Raw genomic sequence first — 26,748 nt, forward strand, 5'->3', positions numbered from 1 at the left:
CTGGGTGATCTTATTAATAGATCTTGACACAAACAGAACAATGAACGTCTTTGGTCCGAAGCTATGACGTCAAACAAATATGTACTTGTTTATAATAAAAATTCTAAGTTTATAAAATTATTCAATTTAATAATTTTTTCTAATGTAATATTACATGAAAAAGATCATATTTCCCAGTTTGGTATGAACATAAAAACATTAATATGAATATATAATATTTCTACTGTTTCAGAATATTTGTTTAATCCTTAAACTATTTTTGTTTTTAATCATGTTTCTTTTTTTTAATTACAAATCCAATATAAACTCCAGATAGTTTAATTGTCTTGTTTTATTATCTTTGTATTTTCACTCCAAGTTGAATAAGATACATTTAATGTAAAAAAAATTTATTTGTTATTAGTTTTAACTAAAAAATAAATTATTTCATTCTATTTTATTTTTTTTTATTCTATGTAAAAAAAAACAAACAAATGATTACAAGAAGCCATCAAAGCCATTTTCATTGTCAAGTTGATGCCATTTAAACAAAGACGATGACGGCGACGACGACGCCCAAAAAACCCACAGTCATATCACTCTCATCATAATTGTCAACGTAATTTTTTGTTAGTTTCTCTTTTTTTTAATTTCTGTTTGACATAATTAATATTAATCATCAAACAGAACTAATATATGTGCTTGTGTACGTACATACGAACATATATATTTTTTGTTGTATTGCTAAAAACAAAAAACCTCCCAAATAGTACAATCATACATTTTTATATGTGTATATACTTATGTACAAAATATATGAGTATATTTGGCAAGCTAAGAATGTTTTGAAAATATCTAGTTGGACATGGTACAATATATCGGAAAAGAGGAACAGTGGGAAGAGAAGCGGGAACTATTTAGAATCGTATACATACACATACATCATATACATATATAGAAATATTCATAAGTAATTGGTAAAGACTAATTTTGTATGGAAGACACATTCAAAAAAATAAATATTTCTTTCTCCCCGCTCTTCTTTAATCAATTTGTTTTGTTTTTTCTATATTCTCCCAAAAGCTAGACTTATCCTCCATTCAGGAAATTAAGATATTTATCATTGGACATACATCAAATGGCGGTTATGATATCATTTTTTATGTCAAATAATTTATCAGCATTTAATTTGGACAAAAATAGTAATGATTTGGATTAATGAAATCCAATAGATTTTAAATGTCAATATCATAGCATATCAATCAAGTGAAAGTGAACAATTTATCCCTTTATAACATGCTTGTTTTATAAATAAAATGGTACAATTAACAAATGCAAATGTACATTTTTCTATCAGTTCTGATTAGAACGCATTTTGACAGCTTGACAGAGAATCAGCTGTTTCTTTGAACTTTTGCACAGAACATGTTTCCGCCCATGGCACAATGAATAGGTAGTCCATTTGGAGCAGCTGATGTCTTGATTAACTGTCAAAGTGGTAAATTTTACTTGAATTCGATGTGCAATGCTGCCAAATTTTTGAAATATAAGAAAAAATTTGACAAATAATCGAGACAAAAAAAAAAAAAATGTTTTAATGTTTTGATATGGCAAGTGGCATGCTGATTTTTTTTAACGTTAATGAATTCCTTAATAAAAAGTCTTTACCGGCAATGTGCAGAAACTGTTCATTAATTTTACATATAATAAAAACTACACACATATATTAGTTATACATTTTCGATATAATATCATTCATAATTTATTACATTTTTACAATTCAGTATTTTTTATTTTTAGTTAAATATAAACTATTAGCGAATTGTAATTGTTAAAAAAAACCAACATAAAAATGTATCTTCTCCAACTATTTGGCTTCCTAGTTAAATTCTCTAAGCTAGTTCATTTTAGTATTTTATATTATTCTTAAGCTATTATGTTTTTATTAAACATATATATTTTTCTTTTTCATAAGTGCTCATAAATTCTAGTATATATTTTTATCCATTTTAATCATAAACATAGTTTAAGCTTAGTTTCGTTATTTATCTATTATCAATTTTTATGTGATTTTAGCTACATATAAAACCAATTACGTTTTACATTTTCTTCCTTTATTGTTAACATTCATTTAAGTGTAAATATAAGTAGAGCTTAGTTTAATTGTCATTTTCCCTTTTCTCGTTTTTTTTCGTTTGTTTTCCTTAAATAAAATGCAAAAATTTGACGTATACGAATAAAACTAATAAATTTCTTCTTTTTTTCTATTTATTTCTATAATTTTGCAGAGCAAGAATTTTTGGTGCCAAATTATGATAATGTCGAACATCAGTTAAAAGTTTATGATATACGTGCTCCATTAGTATTAAGTTGTGAAATTACAGGGGAAGGAAATTACGAATTAACATGGTGAGTATATTATTTAATAAAAAATATAGAAATAGGAATTGTGGAACTGTTATTCTATATTTGCATTTTTTGGAACTTAGGGGAACATTGCTAATATATATTTTCTTTAGTTTAATGTCAACACATTTCGATGTTGTTTACGTTATGATAGGGTCAATTTACAAGAATGTGGTTTGAGAGAAAACAGATGATCTTACTGACGACATTATAAATAGGTCTTGTTATAAGTTCAATCATGTAGTCCATTTATCGCAGCTGACTATTCGATTCACTGTCAATTCGATGTGCCATGTTGCCAACCATGAGAAATATTACTAGATACGATTTTACATATGTGTAAAAAATCTTGTCATCTGTTTGTTTTGCAAAATATTTTTGACATATCAAAATAAACAACGGATGTTTATTGTAGAAATTCGCCGATGCGGTTACCTTGTATATCTACCTTGGTATCAATCATTTGCCCCTGCTAAGCCAAATAAAAGAAACACGGCTTAAATTCTTTTTGGCATCTGCCCATTAAAAGGTACTCATTTTGCTTATATACAAAAACTATGAACGATTTTGTTTAAAGAAAATAGTTTTACTACTCGAAATAGTATCAGCAAATCTTCGATACAAAGATCTATTAATAAGGTCACCCAAAAGACAAGGTCACCCATGAATTGACTTCCATGGGTGACTGTATTAATAGATCTTGGCACGTCAAATCTAATCCACTGGATTTGTAAACAGGATTAGGCAAATTAATAAGGTCACTTAATCAGCTGTTTGTTGATATACCTAATTGTAAATTGGATACACAGAAAACAATTTACATTTATTTATAATAGTTTACGTTGGCGGGTTATTTGGGATACCATTTGCATTTGTTGTTGCAAAATAAAAATAAATGTCTAATTAGTCCCGGTAAAGAGTTATAATATACATGTGGTTTTAGGTGTGATTATTTTGAAATAATAAATAGTCAATTTTTCTATATAATAGTACGCTCAATTTTACGGAATTCGTACTTTTTTTATAAATAAAGGACAAATGACAACTTAAATGACGATAAAATTATGATTTATCATAAAATCGGCTTCGGTGTAAATTCGAATTCAATGTCGCGTTTACATTAGCTTGTCGCTAGATATCGCTTGACCATTTGAATGTCTCAATCTATGCATATTGTGAATTAGCCATAAAAACATAAGCTTTGTTCCTCAATTTCCAAAATTGCATAATTATTTGAAAAATGTTTTTTTTAAATACGTTATATTTTACATGTTTTTAATATTTCATTTCGTATATATTTTTTAGGGAAAGAAACGGTACAGAAGTGAGTAAAGTTAAAGAACTTGAGGGTCGCTATCGTATATTGGCGGCCGAAAGAAAGTTCATCATTGAAAAAACAGATGTCCATGATGATGGCCTCTATTCATGTGTGGCCAATAATGTAAGGAAAGATTTTAATGTAGTTGGTAAGTGTCGACACAAATATATATGCACATATTATAATAGATTCAAATAATATTTGTTTTTTGTTAATTGTTCCAGCTAAAATTGCTGTTAGAGTGCCTTCAAACTCTGGCGTTGTTGAGGGTGAAAAATTGTCAATTGTATGTACTGTTGTTGGTACTAATCCACAATTGTCATGGAGTTTTGGTATGCTTATTTCATTTCTTTTATTGTTTTGAATTACATTGTATTTATTTATGTCGCTTTTCTCTCTCTCTCCCCAGGTAATTTAACCATCAACAATAGCACAGGTCGTTATTTGTTAAGAGCCGATGATAATAAAATTCAAAATGCTATTTTAACCATTGAAAATGTCAGTTTGGATGATAGAGGCGAATACAAATGTATTGGCCGTAATGACGCCACCGAATACGCTAAAGTGCCAGAAGCTAGTGATACATCTTTTGTACGTGTAAAAGGTAAGATAGAAACGAAACGAAGAAAAAATCGAAATATTTTGTTTTTATTATTTGTTATAATAATATTATTGTGTTCGTTCCGCTTTTTTTTCAGGCAAATTTGCCGCTTTGTGGCCTTTCTTGGGTATCTGTGCTGAGGTGTTGATACTGTGTACCATCATTTTGATTTACGAGAAGAGACGCAACAAGAATGTAGCAGATGATGACACAGATGCCCAGGATCAGTAAGTTTCTGTAGATCAAAAACAACCAACATACACAGACACACACACAAAAAGCCTAAACAACAACAACTATTAAAGAAAAAACACTTCCTTATACATTTCTCTTTATTTTCGAACACAAAAAAAAGAAATTAGTCATTATTTGTGTCTTCTTCCGTTGTCTTCTCAACTTATTTCTTCTTTGTTGTCTCTTTGTCTTTTCTTCTGCCAAAAGTAGTTAAAAAATGAAACTAATTTAAATTTAAATTAAAAAAAAAAAAACACTATAGAAAACAGACAATATACACATAAATTTAAAACGACTTAAGTATGTAAAGTAAAAAAAAAACAAGATACTAATATATAAAAAATAAGTTAAAACACATAAGCGGAAAAAATTAGTTAAATTTTAGTTGAAAATTTCATCAAATAAGTTACAAATTATAATTGTTGTCCATGTTTTCCGTTTCTATTTCATTTAATATAAGAGAAAATTTCCGCAAATTCTCCTTTGCAATATTCTCTGTTCTCTGCAAGCCATGTTATTTCCAAACTTTGTTCATTTCTAAACAAAAACAACAACAAGAACAAACGTTATTAGTGCAAAAGTACATTAATTTACAACATGTTAATACTATTAAATTAATGAAATAAAATTTATTATTTAATAAACAAAAATAAAAAACAAACAAAACGGTCTAAACTTACCAAAATAAACACAATATATTTTTATGATGTATTTTTAATAATAAATTTATTATTATTTTTTGTTCTGTTCCATATGTATGTATATTAAAAACAAAGATACAATCATGTAATGAAAAGAGAAAAACAAAAGTATTTTGCATAAGTAACAAGAAAACACTAAAGTTGATAATTAACTTAAAAAACAAGTATGACTTAGTATAATAATATACAAAAACTAACTAAAAAAATAAAAACTCAACCTCCAGCTCCCCTTACCGATGATTTTTAAAAAGGCTCTTTTAAAAAGAGTTCCATTTTACACTGGCTTGTTAGTTGTTATAAAGTACAGAAGAAACAAAAAACAAAGAAACAAAAATATCTCTGACAATTATAGTTCCAAAATGCTACTTGACATCGTGATGAACTCTGGGAATATTTTTGGGTGGGAGCCTTTACTACCAATGTGAATATGTATATCCTGTTTGGTTATGTTTTCTTAAACAGAGAGCTTCAATCCCAGCACTGCAAAAATGTTACAGAAAAAAGAGTAACCCTTGGAATGCAATATCTTAACACTAAAATGCTAGGTTATGTTAAGTTATATAGGCGCGTGATTTAAAGAAACAATAAAACCAGAAATTAAATATATTTGTATTAATCCGGCCCTACAACTTTATCCATTTATTTTTTTCATTTTGGGATTTTGTATGAAAAAAAAAAACACACACACACATACCGAAGAATTTTGTCCTATAATGGCCGGTTCTTCAAAACTACATTTGCCAATTGTGCTTAAACATACCAATTCCACCATTTTGTTCACCAACCAGGCAACCGGTCGGTCAGATATCATTGACAATTTCAATTATTCGGGTCATCATTTCCCTATGCCAATTAAAAAGAATACGATTACGGTTGCCGTCTTTGTGTCATGTAAAAAATACAACTACGAAGTCATTTGAAATAGTAATTAAAAAAATAGTTACTTCATATATATTTTTTTGTTATGCCATTAATTTTTTTCAAAATAGTTTCAGCTCGGTTTTTTATTTCGTTTTTTTCAGTAATTGTTAAATAATCTTATTTAAGTACTTATACCATTACACACCACCACATATATAAATATATTTTTTTGTCTCTCCACTTAATAAATTTTATATATACAAATATACCAATTAATTCATTTCTATTTTGTGTTTATCTTCAAAATATTTCAATATATATATTTTTTTATTTAATTTATATACATATATATTTTTTTCTTAATTATTTAAATTTATTATTATTTTTTTTGTCATATCACTTAATAAATAATAATAAAATTTTGAAATTGTATTTGATTTATTATTATTATGATGATGCTTATGTTACGTTTTCTTTTTCTTTAATAAACAGATAATAATGATGATAAAAATTAAATAAAAAATAAACAAAAAAAATTAAAAAAATGTTTCTTTTGGTTTTTTTCTTTTTTATTTTAAGAAGTTTTGGTAAAATATATAAAAACAAGATGCGACAAAATCGAAATCATTATTGATGTTATATTTACATGATTTTTCTTCAAGTTATTCATGTTCGGACTGATTCAATTATTTAGGATCGTACATAAATTCGAGCCTTATTTAGGCTTGTACATAAATCTATTATTGACAGAATATAAGGTACATATAACAAGGTGTAGGCATCAAACTTGGAAGTTGATCTTAAAAAATTTATACTATTTAAAAATTCCGAATATATTCATAAACATATTTGCCAAAAATTCTGAAGTTTTTCTACAAAAATATTATTTTTGGTTTGTATTAAATCTCATGCATCTACCAAGGCGTAGTAAACGGCATGTACATAAGAAATTTTTACTGGGTTAACCTAGTTTATGACGATTTATTTGACAAATCTACAATGAAATTGACAAATAAAACCTACTGGGTTAACTAAATCCGGTACAATGTAAATGTACTGTTAGTAAGTTACCCAGAAATCGAAAAATAGCTATTTTTCTTATTCAATTTAATTTTAAACAAATTTAGACTCTATTTAAGTTTCCATCAAGGTCTCTTAATAAGGTCTTAGGCTCAATCATGATGCAATAATAAGGTGATGCATCAAAACAAAAACCTTTGTTTTTGTCTCGACCATCTGTCAAATTTTTCCTTATAATATTTCACATGGTTGGTAACACTGCACATGGAATTCAAGTAGTAATTACCCACTTTGACAGTTAATTGAGACATAAGCTGCGCTAAATGGACTACCTAATTATTGTGCCATGGGCTCAATTAACAGGTCAACCAGAAAGCATGGTCATTGTAATGGAAACAACACCGTACTTTCAATATTTTTGTTTACGTTTTTATCCGATTTATTAAAAATATACAGCGTTAAATATAACAGCACTAGTGAAATCAAAATCTATTAATAAGGTCACCCAGCAAGAGAAAGTCAACTGTTTTTTCTCTCAAGTCTATTATCAAAAAATTGGACTTTGTTTGCGTTTTCAGAATGAAGTCTATTCACAATAATATTATTTTGACAGCAAACGTGAGAAGCAGCTGATATCCAGCAGATCTCCCCGAATGATCTTGTTAATAAGTCTTGGGTGAAATAATTTGATTTGACTGATAGACCTTATAAATAGGTCATGAATACAAATCGTGGCATAACTATACAAGGTAGTCTCCTGCAGTCATATGCTTCCATTTTTTTTCATAAATTTGCCTTTGACAACATTCAGCTTTCAAAATTTAAACGAAAATATCTTCTTTGAAATGTATGCAAATCTTGTGTCCAGTGGCAAACATTTTTTGAATTATTTATATTTATTAATGTTTTTATGTTCCCTGCCTATAAAACTTATATGAATTCCAACATTGTTCTCAAATGTGGAGATTTAGAAAATATAGATATATTTTTTTTTCTTTTTTGAAAATTTGCCAATTGCCATGCCTAACATTTTATAGAATTTAATTTTCATTTTATTTGAAATTGATATGTGAATTCTATATTAGGAAGGGTTGCCTTTGCCAATTTTTCAAATGAGACTACCTTGTATAGTTATGCCATGGTATTAAATCAGAGTTGAACAGAATTATATTAAGATTAAGTATGTGAGAGCGCAAGAGGTCCTCATCAAAAATGACTGACGAAAAGAGAGGAAAAGAGAAAACATGTTTAGCCATCACCGCTATTTTACTATTTTGTGCATTAGTGTATTAAACCTTTAATGACAGAAAACAAATGTGTTTAATACATCGATTAACAGTTATAGTACGTTTACATTTAACCGGATTAACCCAGTGGGGTTCAATGGTCAATTCCTTTGCATATATGCAAATAAATCTTCATAAAATAGGTTAACCCGTTAAAAAGCTCTAATGTATATGCCGTTTTACTCAGGTATGATAAAAGGTTCGTTCGTTTACATTCCCAGTAATATTTACTTAGTAAGAATTTGCAGAGAGTTAATTCAAAATTTTCGTTCTCAAGGCATCAACAACATCCAGTAAATTTGCATCAAAACAGCTGATTAAAACAACAAATAATATGGCGAAAACCAAAAATGCTGATTTTTATTAGAAAAATGTATAAAAAGAGGAAAATTGATGGTGTTTATAAATACTTGCGTTTTCTTCATCCATTTAATGATACAAATTTGCTTAAGAACAATTTTGTTGTTTGTTTACAAAACTTAACAAAACAGCTGATTAAATATCAGCTGATGGTACAAGAAAATTCTTACTGAGTAAATTCTTCCTTGTAAGAATTTGCAAATACTCAGTAACACAACTGTCAAATCTGCTCTCTCAATTCACTCTCTTTTACTGGACTTTTGGCTAAACGAACAACATTTTGTAATAATTTTTACAAATTTGTACAAATTATTGAGTAAACGAACAAACCTAATATGTCAAAATTAAAATGTCGAAAAAATAACTGAATTTTATTCAAGGACTTGGATTTTGTATTACAAAGGTGGTAAAGTTGTATTACATGTACTATATATGTGATTTTTACTATTTTCATTTTATTTTGATTTTACTATTTTTTGTTTTATTTTTAATCTTATGAAATATTTTTTTTCTTTGTTGTTGTACACAAAAATTATTTGTATAATATAAATTATGTATATACAAAAAATTGCTTATTTCTTATATATGTGTAATTTGTTGTATTCTTCTTTTTATAGAGCGAATGATGATTAGAAATTTCCCCTACCACAACTAGAAATAGAACTGCTAATTTAGATTTATATAATTACTACTACTACTAAAACTACTAACTATTACTACTACAAATTACTATAACTAATACTATAACAAAAAAAAACTACTACAACTGTTACAAAACATCTACCACCAACAACAACAACAACCAACCAAGAAACAAATTAAATAAAAAAAAAACGAATGAAAAGATAGTCAAATTGTGTAAAAAAGAAAGACAACCAAACTAGAAGAAGAAGAAGCGACAGAAATCATCACCAACACCATCACCAACCACCACCACCGCCACTATAAAACAACCTCTTAGCAAACATCATCAACATCCATCGCCACCTATATATATAGTCTAGCGCCATTAGTGATGTCATTATTGTCATTATTCGGGGTTATCATCATTGTTGCCGCGCCTACTTATTATCATCATCATCACCCGCCACCACCACCATAATTTAGTTCAGCAGTAGTCCCCTTGTCATCCTACGATGATAATGAGATGAGGTGTTTCCAAACCGAAAAACCGTGCAGCATTTCTCCACAGCAAACATGTGCATAACGAAATCCTTCAAAGAAAAAGAAACCATCACCATTTACCAGTGTTAATTCGGCAAATGGCAAAGCAAATGTTAATCTGCAAATCGTGATGCAAAATCGTGTATTTTCATAAAATGCTAAAATTAAAAAAAAAACAACAACAAAAATTAAAAACAAATTGTATTATAACTAATAATAATAATTAGCAATTGAGAGAGTATATTATGTATATACTAATATCTATAACTATATACATACAAACAAACATACTTACGAATCCCTCACTTCCTGCGCCCCTTCGAGAGAAGAACATAAATAAAGCAAACAAACAAATATGAAGAAATGAAAATCATGTAGTTAAATTAACGAGATAATAATAATTATTATTAAAGAACAAAATTTTGTAATTGTTGTTAAAAGAAGTAAACAAAAACTAAAGCAAAAAAAATGAAACACAAAACAAAATAAATCCATTTTTAAACAATAGGATACATACGATATATCTCTCATCTTTCTGGAAAATTAGCATCTTTCATGAAACACTCACACATATGTTTTCAACATTGATTATCAATAGAACCCAACGATTACAATTTCAATACAATATTTGAAAAAAAATAGCATCATAACCATTTTTTTCGAAATGATTAAAACGATTGGTGTAATGACAATTGCATACTTTTAGGAGCCACATATATTTTCTCTTGCATTCAAACATCTATGTAAATCAGTGTTGCTGTTACACATTTCTTTATTCATGTGGAGGCTCGAGATTTTTTTTAATTTTCTGTGATACAAAAAATAAAATATTTGTGACAAGAAAATGCTGCTTTAGATTTTAAAATCCGATTTGTTATTCATATCATTATTATGTGGTTTTGAAGGATTTAATTTTCGTATTTTCCCGTATTTTTATATAAATTACAAATGAATATAAATTAATTACAAGTTAATAAAATCTAAGCCCCATTTTGGATATAATTTTCCTTTATTAGTGCCTCAGAACAGCACTTAATTTAAAGTTTATAATATTATTGTTATCGCCGCCGCCATTCGCTTTATTGTGTTTACAATCGTTGACATTTGTTATCGATCTGTAATTATAATGCATCACATTCTAGTACTTCAATTGAATAAATGTAATTCTTCACGTGAGCGGAATTTAAAATTTGATGCTAAAGTGCGTTAAGATTTGTGAAATCCACTCGATCACAAATGTCAACCATAGCGTATACGTCAAATATAATCCACTGGATTTGTGAACATTATTAAGGTGACGCTATACGCTATGGAATTGTCATTTGAAATGAAGTGGATTTAGTAGTCTAAATGCACTCTTAAAGCGGATTTACATATAACATTTAATCATGATTAAAGGCTGAATCTGGGTTTATTTTCTTAATCAGGCTGAATTTACCACGATTTATCATACTAATTTAAATCATCGTGCGGTAGGATTTATATTAAAACATGATCGAAATCATAATACTAATGAGACGCGTCGATGTTTTTGTACGAAAAATTACAACTCTCTCATAATGTACCAAAAGTTGCAACTGTTTTTAGATGTTATTTGTTACAAAAATGAAAGATCAAAGGAAAATATAAAAATTATGGATAGAATTTTTGTGTTTTTAGGTACTTTTATACTGTCCAAATGATCACAGCATTACAAAAACATCTCCATTGATGTAATTTTTCTTTTCATTTTCAAATTGCAAACAAATATTTTTGGCGCCACTCCACTTAATTTTGTATGTATACTAAAAAATAACAGCTGATCGACATTTAGATCTTGATTAAAGGTATGTGTAAACAATTGTGATGTATTTCTGTATTTTGTTAATCGAGTCGATTTTAAATCGTATATGTAAATGTAATTTTACTGCATTAAGCATTAATATAGTTACTTCTAAAAGCACGTTTAGACCATACCTAATAAAGTGATATTATTTGCATTTGCTAAATCATGATCTAAATTACAGTGCCAATAAAATTCATCAATGTTTTTGTAAAAATAAACATATATGATGTGGATAACAGAAATTCTGAAAATAAATTAAGGTTATTTACACCAGGTTTGGGATAATTTTAAATTCTTTATTTAATTATTTTTTTAACAAGAGCTGGTTAAAAAACACTGAATTGGTCATTTATATTTGTGTGTGAAAAGAGACGAAAAAGCCCTAAATTCTGATTTTCAATTTGATATAAATGGTTATTAACCGTTTACACACGCCTTGAAATGATATACACATCAGTCAGCTGATCATTATATAATACTGAATATATTAATATAAAACAAGGCCTATTAATAAGGTCATATCCAGGGAGTTCAGTTTGATATCAGCTGCTACACAAGTTTGCTGTCAAAATATATTATTGTGAATGGACGTAAGCAAAATTCACATATTTGACATTAGACTTGGGGAAAAAAGCTGGCTTTCGCTTGCTGGGCGGCCTTATTAACAGGTTTTCATATAAAAAACAATATTCGCACATAGATTTAAAAATATCAATTTTAATAAAATTTTTACATAAAAATGTTTATTACGATTTTAATATGTTTATACAATGTTGAATTTTTTTTCCTAGCCGTATTCCTGCCTCTTTAAAATCGGTTAAAACTTTTCTTCTCATTAAAATGTAAATCTGTGTTGCATTAGTGCTGTAATTTAGATCATGATTTGAAATGTGAACCGAGATTTTGAACTTTTACAAGTTTTCCAACTTTTTACTCGAAAACCATTCCTGTACCCACAAAACTAGTAAAATGTTCAACCAAATTCACGAGAACACAAAACAAAACTCTTTGTAAACTTTTAACTCGAGAAATTTGGCCGAGTAAAATGCCTACTTCTGATTGGCTGTTGCGTTGATTTTGAAGTATTGCCATGTAATTACTATGCCATGTATTACTATTTTTCCGTTCCATAACATTTCATATGATTTTGAACTCTATGAGTGATTTTGACATTTTCCCTCTTTAACTAGTTTTACTATGAAAAAAGTACTGGAACAGAACATTAATTAATGGCTGTCATTTAGAACCATATGTAGTTCTTTTTTAGTAATGCTAATTGTAATATTAAAATTGTAGACGTAATTTAGTTGTCCAATCCATGACACAATAAATAGGTAGGCCATTTAGAGCAGGTGATGTCTCTATTAACTGCCAAAGTGTGAAATTTCTTCTTGAATTTGATGTGCAATGTTGACAACCATGTAAAATATTATATGGAAAATTTTGACTGATGGTCGGGACAAAAACAAAGGTTGTTGTTGTGATACATCACCTTATTATTGCATCATGGTCCAACCCATGGCACAATGAATAGGTAGTCCATTTAGAGCAGCTGATGTCTTGATTAACTGTCAAAGTGGTAAATTTTACTTGAATTCGATGTGCAATGCTGCCAAATTTTTGAAATATATAAGGAAAAATTATATGGACAAAAAAATTTTGATACATCACCTTATTATTGCATCATGGTCCAACCTATATGAATATGGAGACACAAAGATCGAATAATGTATAAAGTATGTGTAACTGTAACATTGTTTACATTAAACACAAATAAATCAGATACTACACGTTTCACTTTTTACAAACTTCAATTACCAGGTGTTTACACTGAAACTGAATATTCACTCAACATTAATTTCCCCCCTTTGAAATTCTATTGAATTTCCCCCTAAGGAATGAAACAACCCCCCGAAAAATAGAAACAATCTAAAAATGGTGCGTAGAAATTTAAAATAGACAAAAAAGGAAAAAAAATAATTAATAAATATAAAAATACGAGGAGTTGTTGTGTTACATTTAAACTAATGACAAGTGTAGTTTAATTAAATTAATGAGAAAATGAAGCAACTAGGAATTTAAAATAATATTTAAAAATAAATCATCAAAAAATAGACTGCCCGTGTCAAAAAACAGTAAACAAAGAAAATTAAAAAAAGATACAAAAAAATTAAAAAAAAACGAGATGAGCAGTTTTATGAAAATATTTTTCATAAATTATGAAAAAAAATTATTGAACAAATATTTTGTATAAAGCAAATTTAGAAAATCAGATAAAAAACAAAACGTAAATACGAAATATTATTAATTGAATTGAAAAAGAATAAATAAATACAAAATTTTGTTTTATAATTTTATGGTGCATAATAATTATAAATAAATCATTAAAATTTCCCCCACAAAACACACACACATACACAAAATATACATATATACATTACAAGAAAAAACCTTATATATAATAAAAATGAAATAAGTAATAATCCTTGTTAAACATCACATGTTGATTTGTAATAAAATAAAACAAAAAAACTATAGTAATAACAAACAAAAATAAAATAGTATTATATAATTAAAAAGAAGAAAAGAGAAAGAACAAAAATAAAATTACACATCTTTTTGGCAGCGTTCATTAGAGTTGTTATTGCAAATAATTTATTTTGTTTTTTTTACATTTATTCAATAAAATAGGTTTTTGTTTTGTTAAACGTAACGAAAGAATATCGTTTCTATTTTAGCGACAAAAATAAAGCATATGTGTATGTAAACATACATATGTTTATAAATTAAACCGACAAGACAGAATTTTTTTCAGAAAAAAATGAACTTAAGCATTTTATTCATTTGAGATGGAGTGAATTTCGTCTAAACGTTCTTTAAGTACAGATGATCTCCGATTTAAGTACGTTTAGAACTAATAAAATCCTCTTAATCTCAAATGTCAATTCCATAGCGTATATGTCACATAAAATACATATAACATCTGACCATGATTAAAGGCCGAATCAGGGTTTATTATTTTCTAGTCGGACTAAATTTGACATTTAAAGTATCCGATATCCGATTAACTGTCGAAGTGTATAGTTTCTACCATGGCACAGTAAATAGGTAGTCCATTTAGTACAGCTGATGTCTCGATTAAATGTCAAAGTGGGTAATTTCTACTTGAATTCGATGTGCAGTGCTGCCAACCATGTGAAATATTATAAGGAAAAATTTGACAGATGGTCGAGACAAAAAAAAAGGTTTTTGTTTTGATACGTCACCTTATTATTGCATCATGGTTTCTACTTGAATTCAGCGTGCAATGTTGCCAATCATGAAAAAATGTTACCAGATACAATTTTACAGCTGATCGTTTTATGCCCAGTGCAGAAACCAAAGAAAATACAAATTAATTAAATAGAATTATTGTGTTCGACGCGTATTTTGTATTTCCCAAACAATCAAAACCGTGCAGGAACATTTCAATTGTTATAATTATTCCTTTCATTTTCAAATTGCAAACACACATTTTAAAAGCGGGACTGAATCAGGGTTTACTTTCTTAATCAGACTGAAAGTATCAAGATTTATCATACACATTTAAATCATTGTGCGGCAGGATTAATTTTAAATCATGATTGAAATCATGATACTACTGAGATGCAACGCGGTTTTTGTACGAAAAAATACAACTCTCTCACAATGTACCATAATTTGCAACTGTTTTCACATGTAGTTTTTGAAATTTAATGGTTTCCCAATAGAAATATAAAAGATCAAAGAAAAATCAAAATTATTCATAACATTTTTTTGTTTTTATTACTTTCCAAACGATCACAGCTTTGGGAAAATATTTCCATTGTTGTAATTCTTCTTTTCATTTTCAAATTGCAAAAAAATATTTTTGGAGGAAATTAATAATTTTGTATGTATACTGACAAACATCAGCTGATCGGCATTTAGTTCATGATTAAAGGTATGTGTAAACAATAAGGGTGTATTTCTGAATTTTTTTAATCGAGTCGATTTACAATCGTATATGAAAATGTACTTTAATACGTATACGCAACGTAATTGACATTTGAAATCAAAACAAATTGCTTCAGGTTATTTTGCATTATATGCATCACATTGCTTGGGGCTATAATTCCAAACCCCTAGCATCATTCATATTCATACATATTTTTAACACAAGCAAAGTCATCAAAAAAACCGCAATTTTTATGGAGACAATATTTAATAAATAGCTGTGCATTACTGGAATGTCCCACCATGATAAAATAAATAAAAACTCAAAGAACAGCATAAAAGTAAACGACAAACTTCAATGTAAACCTTTTAAAATTTTGTCTTGTTCAGTTTAAATAATTTAATTTTCCAATTAAATAAAATTATAACTGCCTAAACAACTTGTAAAGTTATATGGCCAGTTGATATATTTTTTATTTGTTTGTCAATAATAGAATATATCTCATTTCTAAGAAGCCATTATAGATGATATAATATTGTAAAATAGTTGACATAGAAAAGTTGTTGTTATTTCTATCATCAGTTTTTCTCTTCGTTTTTCTATATAAACTAACATTTCTCAATTTTTTTCTTTCTTCCTTTTTTTCTATTTTTATTCTCTTTTAAAAAATATTATTCCTACTGTCTATTTCTATCTCTCTCTCTATTTCTATCTTCCTATTTAATTTAGTTAAAGCCGAGCTTATGTCAGAATTTACTTACGAGTACTATAAATATACGGATATACATAATATAAAGTAATAATAAATGAAAACAAAAAATAATTAAAACTATGTATTATTAATAATTTATTGTTAATTTGTGTATAAACAAAATGATGAAGAATATTCAAAACATCCAAATGAAGCTTTATTATATATAAGCTGAGTAGACCCAACCCCCAACACACACACAAAAAATGATTAAATTAATAAATTACAGAACAAAAAAAAACGAAAATAAACTCAATTAAATCCATTTCAAATAAACAAAATATTGTAGATAATGCCAAAGTTTAACGAAAATAATGTTTTTTTTTTCGAAATTAAATTAACCAGATTTGTAATGATGATATCGGAATACAGTATTACCAAATATGATCAAATTTTTTTTAAACGTGTTTAAAACAACATCTACATTAGAACATTTTCTCGAGTTAATTTCTATTATGAGAAGTTATACATAAGATACACTTATTAAAAGAACTTACTAAATTGAGTGCAATGTAAATGTACTAAAAAATAGTGCGTTCAGATTTACGAAACCCACTCAATGCCAAATATCAATTCCATAGCGTATACGTCAAATATAATCCACTGGATTTGTGGATCAAGGTGACGTATACGCTATAGAATAAATCGAGTGGATTTAGTAGCTTCAATGAGCTCATGATGCAATAATAAGGTAATGTATCAAAACAAAAACCTTTGTTTTTGTCTCGATTATCTGTCAATTTTTTCCTTATAATATTTCACATGGTTGGCAACACTGCACATCGAATTCAAGTAGAAATTACGCACTTTGACAGTTAATCGAGACATCAGCTGCTCTAAATGGGCTACCTATTTATTGTGCCATGAATGAGCTCCTAAGCGGTGTACATACTATTTGTTTTGATTGACATTTGTACCCATGACACAATAAATAGGTAGTCCATATAGAGAAGCTGATGTCTCGATTAACTGTCAAAGTGCGTAATATGTACTTGAATTCGATGTGCAATGTTGCCAACCATGTGAAATATTCTAAGGAAAAATTTGACAGATGGTCGAGACAAAAACAAATATTTTTGTTTTGATACATCATCTTATTATTGCATCATTATTGTACCCAAACCGATACGTAGAGGAGCGCAAAAGTCGACTTTTAGACTTTTCGATTTTTGCCTCTGACCAAAAAGTCGATTTTTATACTTTTCGATTTTTGCCTTTGACTAAAAAGTCGTGTTTTCGATATTTCGATTTTGTCAAAACTGTTCAAAATCCATTTTCGACTTTTACTGACTTCTGCAAAGTCGACTAAAATTTTAATTTTTATATGAATTATTGTGAACAGATAAATTAAAGTTCCGGAAAGTGCAATTTTTGGCCAATTTGAGCATTGTGATACAAAACCATGTATTTATGAAGAAAATCGAAAGTCAATCTTGAAAAGTCGACTTTACGATTTTCTCATAGATCAAAAGTCGACTTTTAGACTTTTCAATACAAAAAGACGATTAATCGATTAGTCGAAAGTCGATTTACATATCCCTAGTACTAACAAAGATCAGCTGATTGAACGTTTTTGACGTTTTAATATGATCTGGTCTAAAATCTGCGAGAATATTCTTTTAATCGAAATTGTTTTAGATTTTCAATTTATAAATTTGAAAAGTTTCACTACTTTTTCAGTACAGGAACACAACAATAATGTGAAGTCAATTAACAATAATGTTTTTTGTCAGCAAACTTGAGAAACAGCTGATCTTCACGGATGATCTTATTAATATGCTTTGTTTTGTTAAATAATAATCGATGTACTTCAAAACGAGGTTTCTAAACTTAAATCTCAATGTTTTATAGATTTATACATTAAAGTCTGAACACACCCAGAGAGTCAGGAATCGGCGGTATACTTTTTCGCCAGCGTGAAAACCAAGCGAAAGAGTTAACGGCTAGCGCCACAAAATATCAATTATTTGTTTTCATTTTCTGACACAATATATTTCTTCCTTTTTGATTGTGTTTTTGTAATCTAGAGATTCCAAGTTGTACAAAATGTCGTATTTTTTTACTTCGATTAATATTTCATCCAGTTTATTATGAATTTGTTAAAAAACGTCCACAATCTTTGAAAATATTGGTTTTTTTTAACAGCGCTGCCATGGCACAATTACAGAAGGTAGTCTCATTCGAGAATTTTATGATGGCAACCCTTTTTAATTTGAAGCTTATCTATCATGGCAAAATTATAAAAGGTAATAGCAAATCCCAGCTGATTTGATTCCAACGTGTCAATAAGAATTGACAACAGGAAAATTGGGAACGCATACAATTTGAAATAGTTCTTTATTAAATATGCTCCCGTATTCAATTTACTCAATCTGCCTGCTGGGAAAGTTTGAGGAAGCAAATCTTTCTTCATGGAATAACTCGCAATTGCCTGCATTTTCATATGTGTTACACATATAAGTGGGAATGGCTCAATTATAGGAAAGATGTGGAAGCGATAGATTTGATAGATTTTTATTCATGTTTTTCAAATTTTATTTTATCAAAATAAATATACAGTAGTTTTCGCTTATAGTCCACAACTATAGTTGCACAATTTTTGTAGACTATATCCGAATTTCGTTTTAAGCCATTTAATGGACTATAACTGATAATTTTTTAAATAAAATTAAAGTTTATTAAAATTAAAACAATAGTTTAAACAATTTGTTTTAATTCAAATACTTTGAAAGCATATTGTAATGAAAAAAATAAAGTATTTTAAGCTTTTGGAGTATTAAATCAAATGTGAATTGTTCACAATTTTTAAAAGAATTATGTAATCTTAGAACACTTCTTTTTTATGGAATTTACAACAAACGATTCTATCTATTCAAAAAATTAGTTTTGTTCAATTTCGTTATCTGTACAAAATGTTATTATTATTTCAAAGTGATCTACAACCACTTTTAAAATAACTTTGGGTTGCTTGCAATGAATACCTTCAACAGTGGATTCCCCATCATGAATATTATTATGACATTCTTCAACAGATTTGTCCGAAACCACATCATCCAAAATATTTGCAAGATTTAATAGCAAATCAGTTCTTCATCACAGTGCTGATATTCTGAGGAACACGAATTTCATTAAACCATATATTTTAGATTACACGAATTTGAAGCCTTTTTAATTTTTATTATTTTATAAACTGTTGATTTATCTACTTTGTATTTTGTGCTCAATCGTCCACATTTCAATCCATTTTCTTCATAGTCTTTTCATAATTTCAATTTTTGCACCATACTACCATTTTCGCAGCTTCTATGAATGTAGCAATTATTGACATTTGCAAATGTTGCAAGAAATCTACAACTTTATGAGCATTTTTTTGACATATATGCAAAGGAATTGACAATTAAAACCCACTGGTTTAACGAAATCCGGTTAAATGTAAACATACTATAAATGTCATGCCAGTTTAAAATATATAAAAAACAGGGTGGACTATATGAAATTTTTTTCTATGCAATGTTAGTTTTGCATGCACGGAAAATGTGGCCTTTGAACGAAAATGGACACTCTGATCAAAAATTAATAAAATCTATTCTAGCGTCAAGCCGTTATACGCGAACGTCAGCTGTCGAGATTTCCCGTTGCCAATAAGTCTGCTTTTCCACAGGCAGATTTTTATTTGGCAAATTTTTTGTTTTCTCTTTTGAAATTTTCCCTTGCTTTTCCATTAGCAAATTTTTCTTTGCCAAATTTGCGAATCAAAATACAAAAGAAAATAAAAGTTAAAAGTGTTTGCATTTTAAAGATTTTTTTAATATTTTATTTATTTTTTATATATTTTATTATATAAATTGCAAAAATTAAAAATTAAATTTCACTTGCACAAATTAAAGCAACATGTTTGTAAACAAAAGCCGGCTGTGTGTAAGTAAAGCGAATAGGTTCAAAAGGAAATGTCAACAAAATTGTTTTCAACGAACAGAGCAAAGCAGAATTTGCGTGTACAGCAAATTCTGAACAGGCAAATTTTTTTTCTTCCTCGCACCCCTCTCGCCTACAAACTCAGTATTTGCCAAATAAAAATTTGCCTGTGGAAAAGCAGACTAAGAAACACACGGTTAACGACCGTCGCTGACTCTAGACTCATTGACTGTGTTTAGACTCCTTCATGGAATTCAGGGGATATTTATATAAGGTAGTCTCATTTGAGAAATTAACTTTGTCATCTACTGATTTAAAAAAAAAATGTAGAATAAATCCATAAACATTTGTGCAAGGCGCGCACCATTTATTTTAAAAAATGATACATTTATGGCATTTTCAGGACAAAAACAAATCATGCGGAAATGTGATAAAGTATAATTCAACAAAAATTAATACAAGGCTATTACAAATCTATTTAATTATTAATCTAAAATAAACATCGGCATTATCACAGTATTTTAATCGGTAACACTAATTTAAAAAAAAAAAACCTCAAATTCATTGTTATTTTGTTATGTATAAAACTAACTTAACACAAATATCCTAACTACATACTATATATTCACTACATGTATTTTATATATATACTTACATATGTATATCACTAACCAAAGCTTTAGGTTTTATACAAACTGAAGAAAGAACACCAAATACTAGATTCATTTAGACACAAATCTATACAAATGTACTAAGCTATGAGTGAATGAATTATTAATTATCCTTAACAACTAAATATATAAAATAAAAAAACAACAACAACTTCTAAAATAATTTAGTATTTTTGGTTTTTTCTTCTGCGTTCAATAAAACCCACCTCCTCTAAATGGAATAATAATTTAGTTCAACTCTTTTTCTATAACTAAAACAAAACAACAAAAAAAGAAAGAAAAGAAAAACAAACAACTATAAGGCGAAACTATAGCAAAACCAACTAAAATTCCTAATTTAGCAAAAGAGATAATACAAAGTAAACCAAAAAACAAAAACTAATATTAGAAATTTTGAGAAAGTTTTTTTTTCATAAAAAAACCAAATTAAAATGTATTTAGAAGTGAGAAGCTAAACAAATTTAAAAAAAAAACACACACACACACAACAACAACAAAAATAAACATTTTCCAAAATGTAAAAGTTTTTTTGTTTGTTTGTTTTTCCCCTCCCCCCTCACATATTTTCCTCTTTGGGGGAAAATATGTTTGCTATTCTCTAAAAAATTATTTCACAGAAAAGACAAGTATTATTATTCCAAAACTGAAACAAAACAGAAGAAAATAATTCTTTAGAGAATAACGCAAGTAAACTAATGTAGACTATGTATTCAAAACAAATGTAAGTATAAAATGTAAGTAAAATTTCATAATTATATAACAACTATATATATACATATATACATTAATACATTTACTATAGATATACAATATACATAAATATTTATAAATACATTATTATTATTATTAAAAATTGTTTTTTGAGTTCTAAACATAAAATAAAAAAAAAATAAAAAAGTCCCTGGTTTTAGAAGTGTAAAGTAGTCTTAGACAATGAAAACAAAAATTAAAACCAAAACAAACATAAAAACATTTAAATTAAACTAATTAAAAAATCGCCTAAATTAAAATTAGGTAATGTTTACATAATTTTTTTTGTATTAAATAATTATGTTCTTAGATATTTTGTTATATCAAAATATTAATTACAAACGTTGTGTGTTTTTTTTGAGCACTACGTCATTTGACGCATACTGTCATACATAATACATCAAAGAAATCATGAGAGAACAGCTGATTATGGTAAAGGTACGTTTAGATTTACAAAATCCACTCGACGTCAAATGTCAATTGTCAAATGTCATTGCTTATACGTCAAATATAATCCACTGGATTTGTGAACAGTATTAATGTGACGTATACGCAATGGAATTGACATTTGAGATCAAGTGGATTTAGTAGTCTAAACGAAGCTTTATAGGCGTACACAACGAACAGAAACGTACGCAATCTTCGTTAATAGACGGCGAATTTACACAAACAAAAGCATTTATATGCAATACAAATTTTCATAAAACTAAAGCTTGTCTTTATGATGTGTTTACATCAAGTGAGTTTTAATACAAAAATCCACTACATTTATTTATTGGACTTATAGTAAATTTACATTGTGCCGAATTTCGTTACCCTAGAACTCTCACTTTCATTGCATATATGTCAAATAAAACCTCATAAAGTAGGCTAATAGTACATTTACATTGTACTGGGTTTCCTTGACTCAGTGGGTTTAATTTGACAATTGCATTGCATATATGTCAAATAAAACAAAAAATAATGATCACCCTGTCGTGATTGTTTATAAATGTTTTGTCGTGCACCGTGATGTTCATTAAAAATATTTATTTTGTGTTTATTAATCCGATTTTGAATATTAAAAGTGTTACAAGTGCTTAGAATTTATTTCTGCTTTGTCGGTGATAATTGGTCTGGTGGTTTTTGTGTTAAACAATAAAAATTAATTTCTTTTCTAATTGGTAGTCTGGGTTCCATTCCTTGTTTGTTACCGTGTTACATTTCTTAATTTGTTTGTTGTAATATTTTTCTTGTTTGTTTTCTTATTGTCTTCTCAAAACAGAATTGCAAATAATTCTTATTTTGTATAAATCAAGGGATTAAGTATTCCAGCTATTTTTAACAGAATTAAAAATTATACAATGGCCTGTCCGTACGAATTGTGTAACATTTCTAATGAAGATGAATTATGTGTTACATGCTGGTTTTGTTTAAATCAGTGGCATGTTAAGTGTACTCGCATTAATGCGAAAGTAGTTGACACTATTAGAGACAATGTTGGCGTTCGTTAGTGCTGTGTTCACTGTAGGGAACTCTCAGCCGATTTTTATAATTTTGTAAAAGATTTGCAATCGGAGCTTATATCCATTACGAACAGTGTCAGATAATATGGATAAAACTGATGCTATTAGTGGCCAGACCTATGTCAGTGTCGGAAGCGAGCAAGGATATGATGGAAGTGACAATAGCTCATAAAGCCATGACTATTGGTAATAGTAGTCTGGAGAAGACGGCAAAATCTAGTCATAGTACACAGGAATTGATAGTTCCTACCCAAAGACCATTATCAATGACCCCTGTCATGAAAATGGTATTTGTGTTTAGGTTTGCACATTATACCTCAGCTGACGATATAAATTACTATATCAAATCGAAAATAAACGGTAATTACTTTCTAAGGAGTAGATCATCATTTAAAATATTAGTTCATGAAGATATATTTCCAAATTTGATATCGAAAGATTTTTGTTTGTTTTGTTAAAGCATGTCTAAAAAGATCAGATAATTCAGCACATTTACCTCAGAGATCTGAAACAGAATGTAAGGGGGTTAAACACAAAATTAACTCGAATGTTGTATTATTGTGTTTACTGAGACTTGGCTCAAAACGTCAGTATTAAATAGTAAAATTATGTATTCAAAATATCAAATATTTAGAAAAGATCGTATTTGTAAATAAAAGGTGGCGGCGTCCTTATTGCAGTTGATGCCAAATTTTCCACTAATTTAATTCAATGAAATTGTTTTTCTGACATAGAATTTATCTGCATATCAATTGAATTGTGCTAATTTCAATTATTCGTCACCCTTATTGCATTTAGCAGCAATAAACCTCGTTACTAATATTATGAATGATTCCGATAGATTATTAGTTCTCGTCGATGTTAATATGTCATCTGTAAAATGGCTCTCATTGCCAGATTCAGAAAGTTTAATGACTTTGACATCTGATCATCAATCAGGTGATAGCTATACCATTTCTTGTAATAATTATACCATTCCTCAAATCTAAAAATACTTTATTAAAACTATTCACCTCAAATTGACGATTTAAAAAACTTACTTGATGTAAACACATCATAAAATTAAGCATGGTTTTATGAAAATTGTTCTTCCGTATGAATGTATTTGTTCGTACAAATTCGATGCTCTTTAATATAAATATTAAAACTTTTATTAACAAATCCCATAGTATTTGACGGGTAAAAAGCTTACCTGCCGTTTAGATTTTTTTATCTGTAATTTCAACGCTTTTTATTTATTAATACATTCAAATATTTCCAAATTGTACCATCCAAAAATAATCAATATAATATTTTCATTCATGAACTCAAAATTGTTCTTCATATTGTCAAGACGTCTAAGTCACAAAAAAATTTTTCAATTTAATTGCATGAAATCGACTGCCCTGTGGCTTGTAAACGTAGGGTTAGAAAAGTGAAGTGAACCGTTCTTGAACCAACAAGCTGGTAAAACATTGAACATTTTTAAGAGAACACAAAACAAAATGGCGTTCTCTTTGTACACTTTTTACCCGAAAAAAAGTACTTGACAGACCATATGATTTCTTAAATTTGACTGAAAGTTTCGATAGTTTTTTTTTTTAAGTATGTGAAAGTTGTAGTTTTTTTAATGTTCCGTAATTTCGAACGACAACAAAAACTAATCAGTCTTTGCTTGTACATAGAGACACGTACTTTTGCGTAAACAAATATCAGCTGATTATGACTTATAGTACGTTTCGATTTCTGAAATCTACTCGAAGTGATATTGCGTAGATCGTTTTAAAACATATCGAATCCTATTAATAAGGATGATATTTTTAATAGGCCTTGAGATTGAAGTATGTATGCCTATTACCACATAATCTGCTCTGTCACGATTTATTTTACGTTTATACTGTCATGATACTAATAATTTAATTGGAAAATATTTATTTTCAAAAGAATTAGGTAAAGAAGAGAAAACAAAATGTTATAAACAAATTAAAAAAAAAACCAAACACATTACAAAGTCAAACGAAAAAAATTTTATAAAATCTGAAAAAATACCAAAAAAATTGTTACTACGGGTAAAATGAAAATAGAACAAAAAGAAAAGCAAAATAGTAAGTCTTAACAAAATAAAATACAAAATACCTAATGCGAGGTTAATAATTATGAATTAAATAGTATCTGATTTACATTTAAACATAAAAACATACAAAAACACACTAACAACAAAATGAAGTAAATAAAATAGAATTAGTTGAATAAAGCGTAATAAATCAAAGAAAATCATGAAAACTATAAAAATAAAAATTATTCAGAAAATTCCATATGTCTTCAAAAAACAACAACATAAGAAAAACAAAAACTGCATACATAAATATAACGTTAATTTACCATTTCAAAAAAAAAGTTTTTTTTTATTTTTTTAAGTGAAGAACGTATTGTTGTACACACACACAAATTGTGGAAGTTAGAACAGGTTTACATTAATCGATTTCGTAAATTTTGTGTAAAAATAAATGTCAAATAAATTTCTCCGAAAAACAAGATTATGATAATAAAAATTTCTATTGTAAACATAACATAAATCCAATGCTGGTGACATGTATGAGAATTCCATAGCGTACATCTGAAGTAAATCCTAGTCATTGCACAATGAATAGGTAGTCCATTTAGAGCAGCTGATGTCTTGATTAACTGTCAAAGTGCGTAATTTCTACTTGAAATCGATGTACAATGTTGCCAACCATATGAAATAATAAAAGGAAAAATTTGACAGATGGTCGAGACAAAAACAAAGTTTTTTGTTTTGATACATCACCTTATTATTGCATCATGATTTATTTGACATATACGCTATGCGTATAAATGTATTATGCAGTACATACGCAATATTTATCACCTGCATTAGACTTCCACGTCAAAATCATAATCAACAAAGTAAAAATTCTTCAAACGTTTCAATTGGAACTTTCTCATGCAACATTCATTTATCCTCATTACTCGTACAATACAAACACAGAAATTGTTACGAACAAAATATGAAACTGCTTAAATTGTTATATATTTTTTGAAATGAAACCGTAAACAAATACATTAAACTTACACAAAAATTAAAAAAAAAAAAAACAAACAGGGCACAGCGCTTCATTATTGAAATACATATTTATATTATTATTTAATTTTTTAGTTTTGTTAATATAAAACAACAAGAAAAAAAGAATAACAAAAACAATTACTCTTGTAACATATTTATATATTATAAATTATATTAATTCTAATTAATTACTTTAATACTAAACAGTGGATAAGTAAGAAAACCAAACAAAACAGAAGTCATTAAAACTAAACAGCAACAAAAACAAAAAAAGTATTTCTAAACTCTATACTAAACAAAAGTAAAAAAAAACTAAAATAAATTTAAATTAATTCTAAATTTTGAACCCAGAAAGTGTTCATTAAAAATACAAGAAAACGAA

General features: G+C 28.0%; 1 protein-coding gene and 2 long non-coding RNA genes across 3 annotated transcripts in view; 2 read left to right on the plus strand and 1 right to left on the minus strand.

The window, feature by feature from the left end:
* Positions 1-4,552, plus strand: part of LOC133330357 (neuroplastin) — a 33,808-nt gene extending 29,256 nt beyond the window's left edge. Inside the window, exons 2-6 of the mRNA XM_061538816.1 lie at positions 2,268-2,388; positions 3,691-3,851; positions 3,928-4,035; positions 4,113-4,307; positions 4,402-4,552. Coding sequence (XP_061394800.1) covers positions 2,268-2,388; positions 3,691-3,851; positions 3,928-4,035; positions 4,113-4,307; positions 4,402-4,535 — 719 coding nt within the window. The 3' untranslated portion in view covers positions 4,536-4,552. The remainder of the gene's footprint in view (positions 1-2,267; positions 2,389-3,690; positions 3,852-3,927; positions 4,036-4,112; positions 4,308-4,401) is intronic.
* Positions 1-26,748, plus strand: part of LOC133330360 (uncharacterized) — a 135,539-nt gene that overhangs the window by 45,155 nt on the left and 63,636 nt on the right. The window lies entirely within an intron of this gene.
* The window catches only part of LOC133330358 (uncharacterized), a 102,348-nt gene that overhangs the window by 12,129 nt on the left and 63,471 nt on the right, over positions 1-26,748 (minus strand). The window lies entirely within an intron of this gene.

The sequence above is a fragment of the Musca vetustissima genome, unplaced genomic scaffold (genome assembly GCF_032173495.1).
Source record: "Musca vetustissima isolate MV318-11 ecotype Yass unplaced genomic scaffold, APGP_CSIRO_Mvet_v1 utg19615, whole genome shotgun sequence".
NCBI lineage: Eukaryota > Metazoa > Arthropoda > Insecta > Diptera > Muscidae > Musca > Musca vetustissima.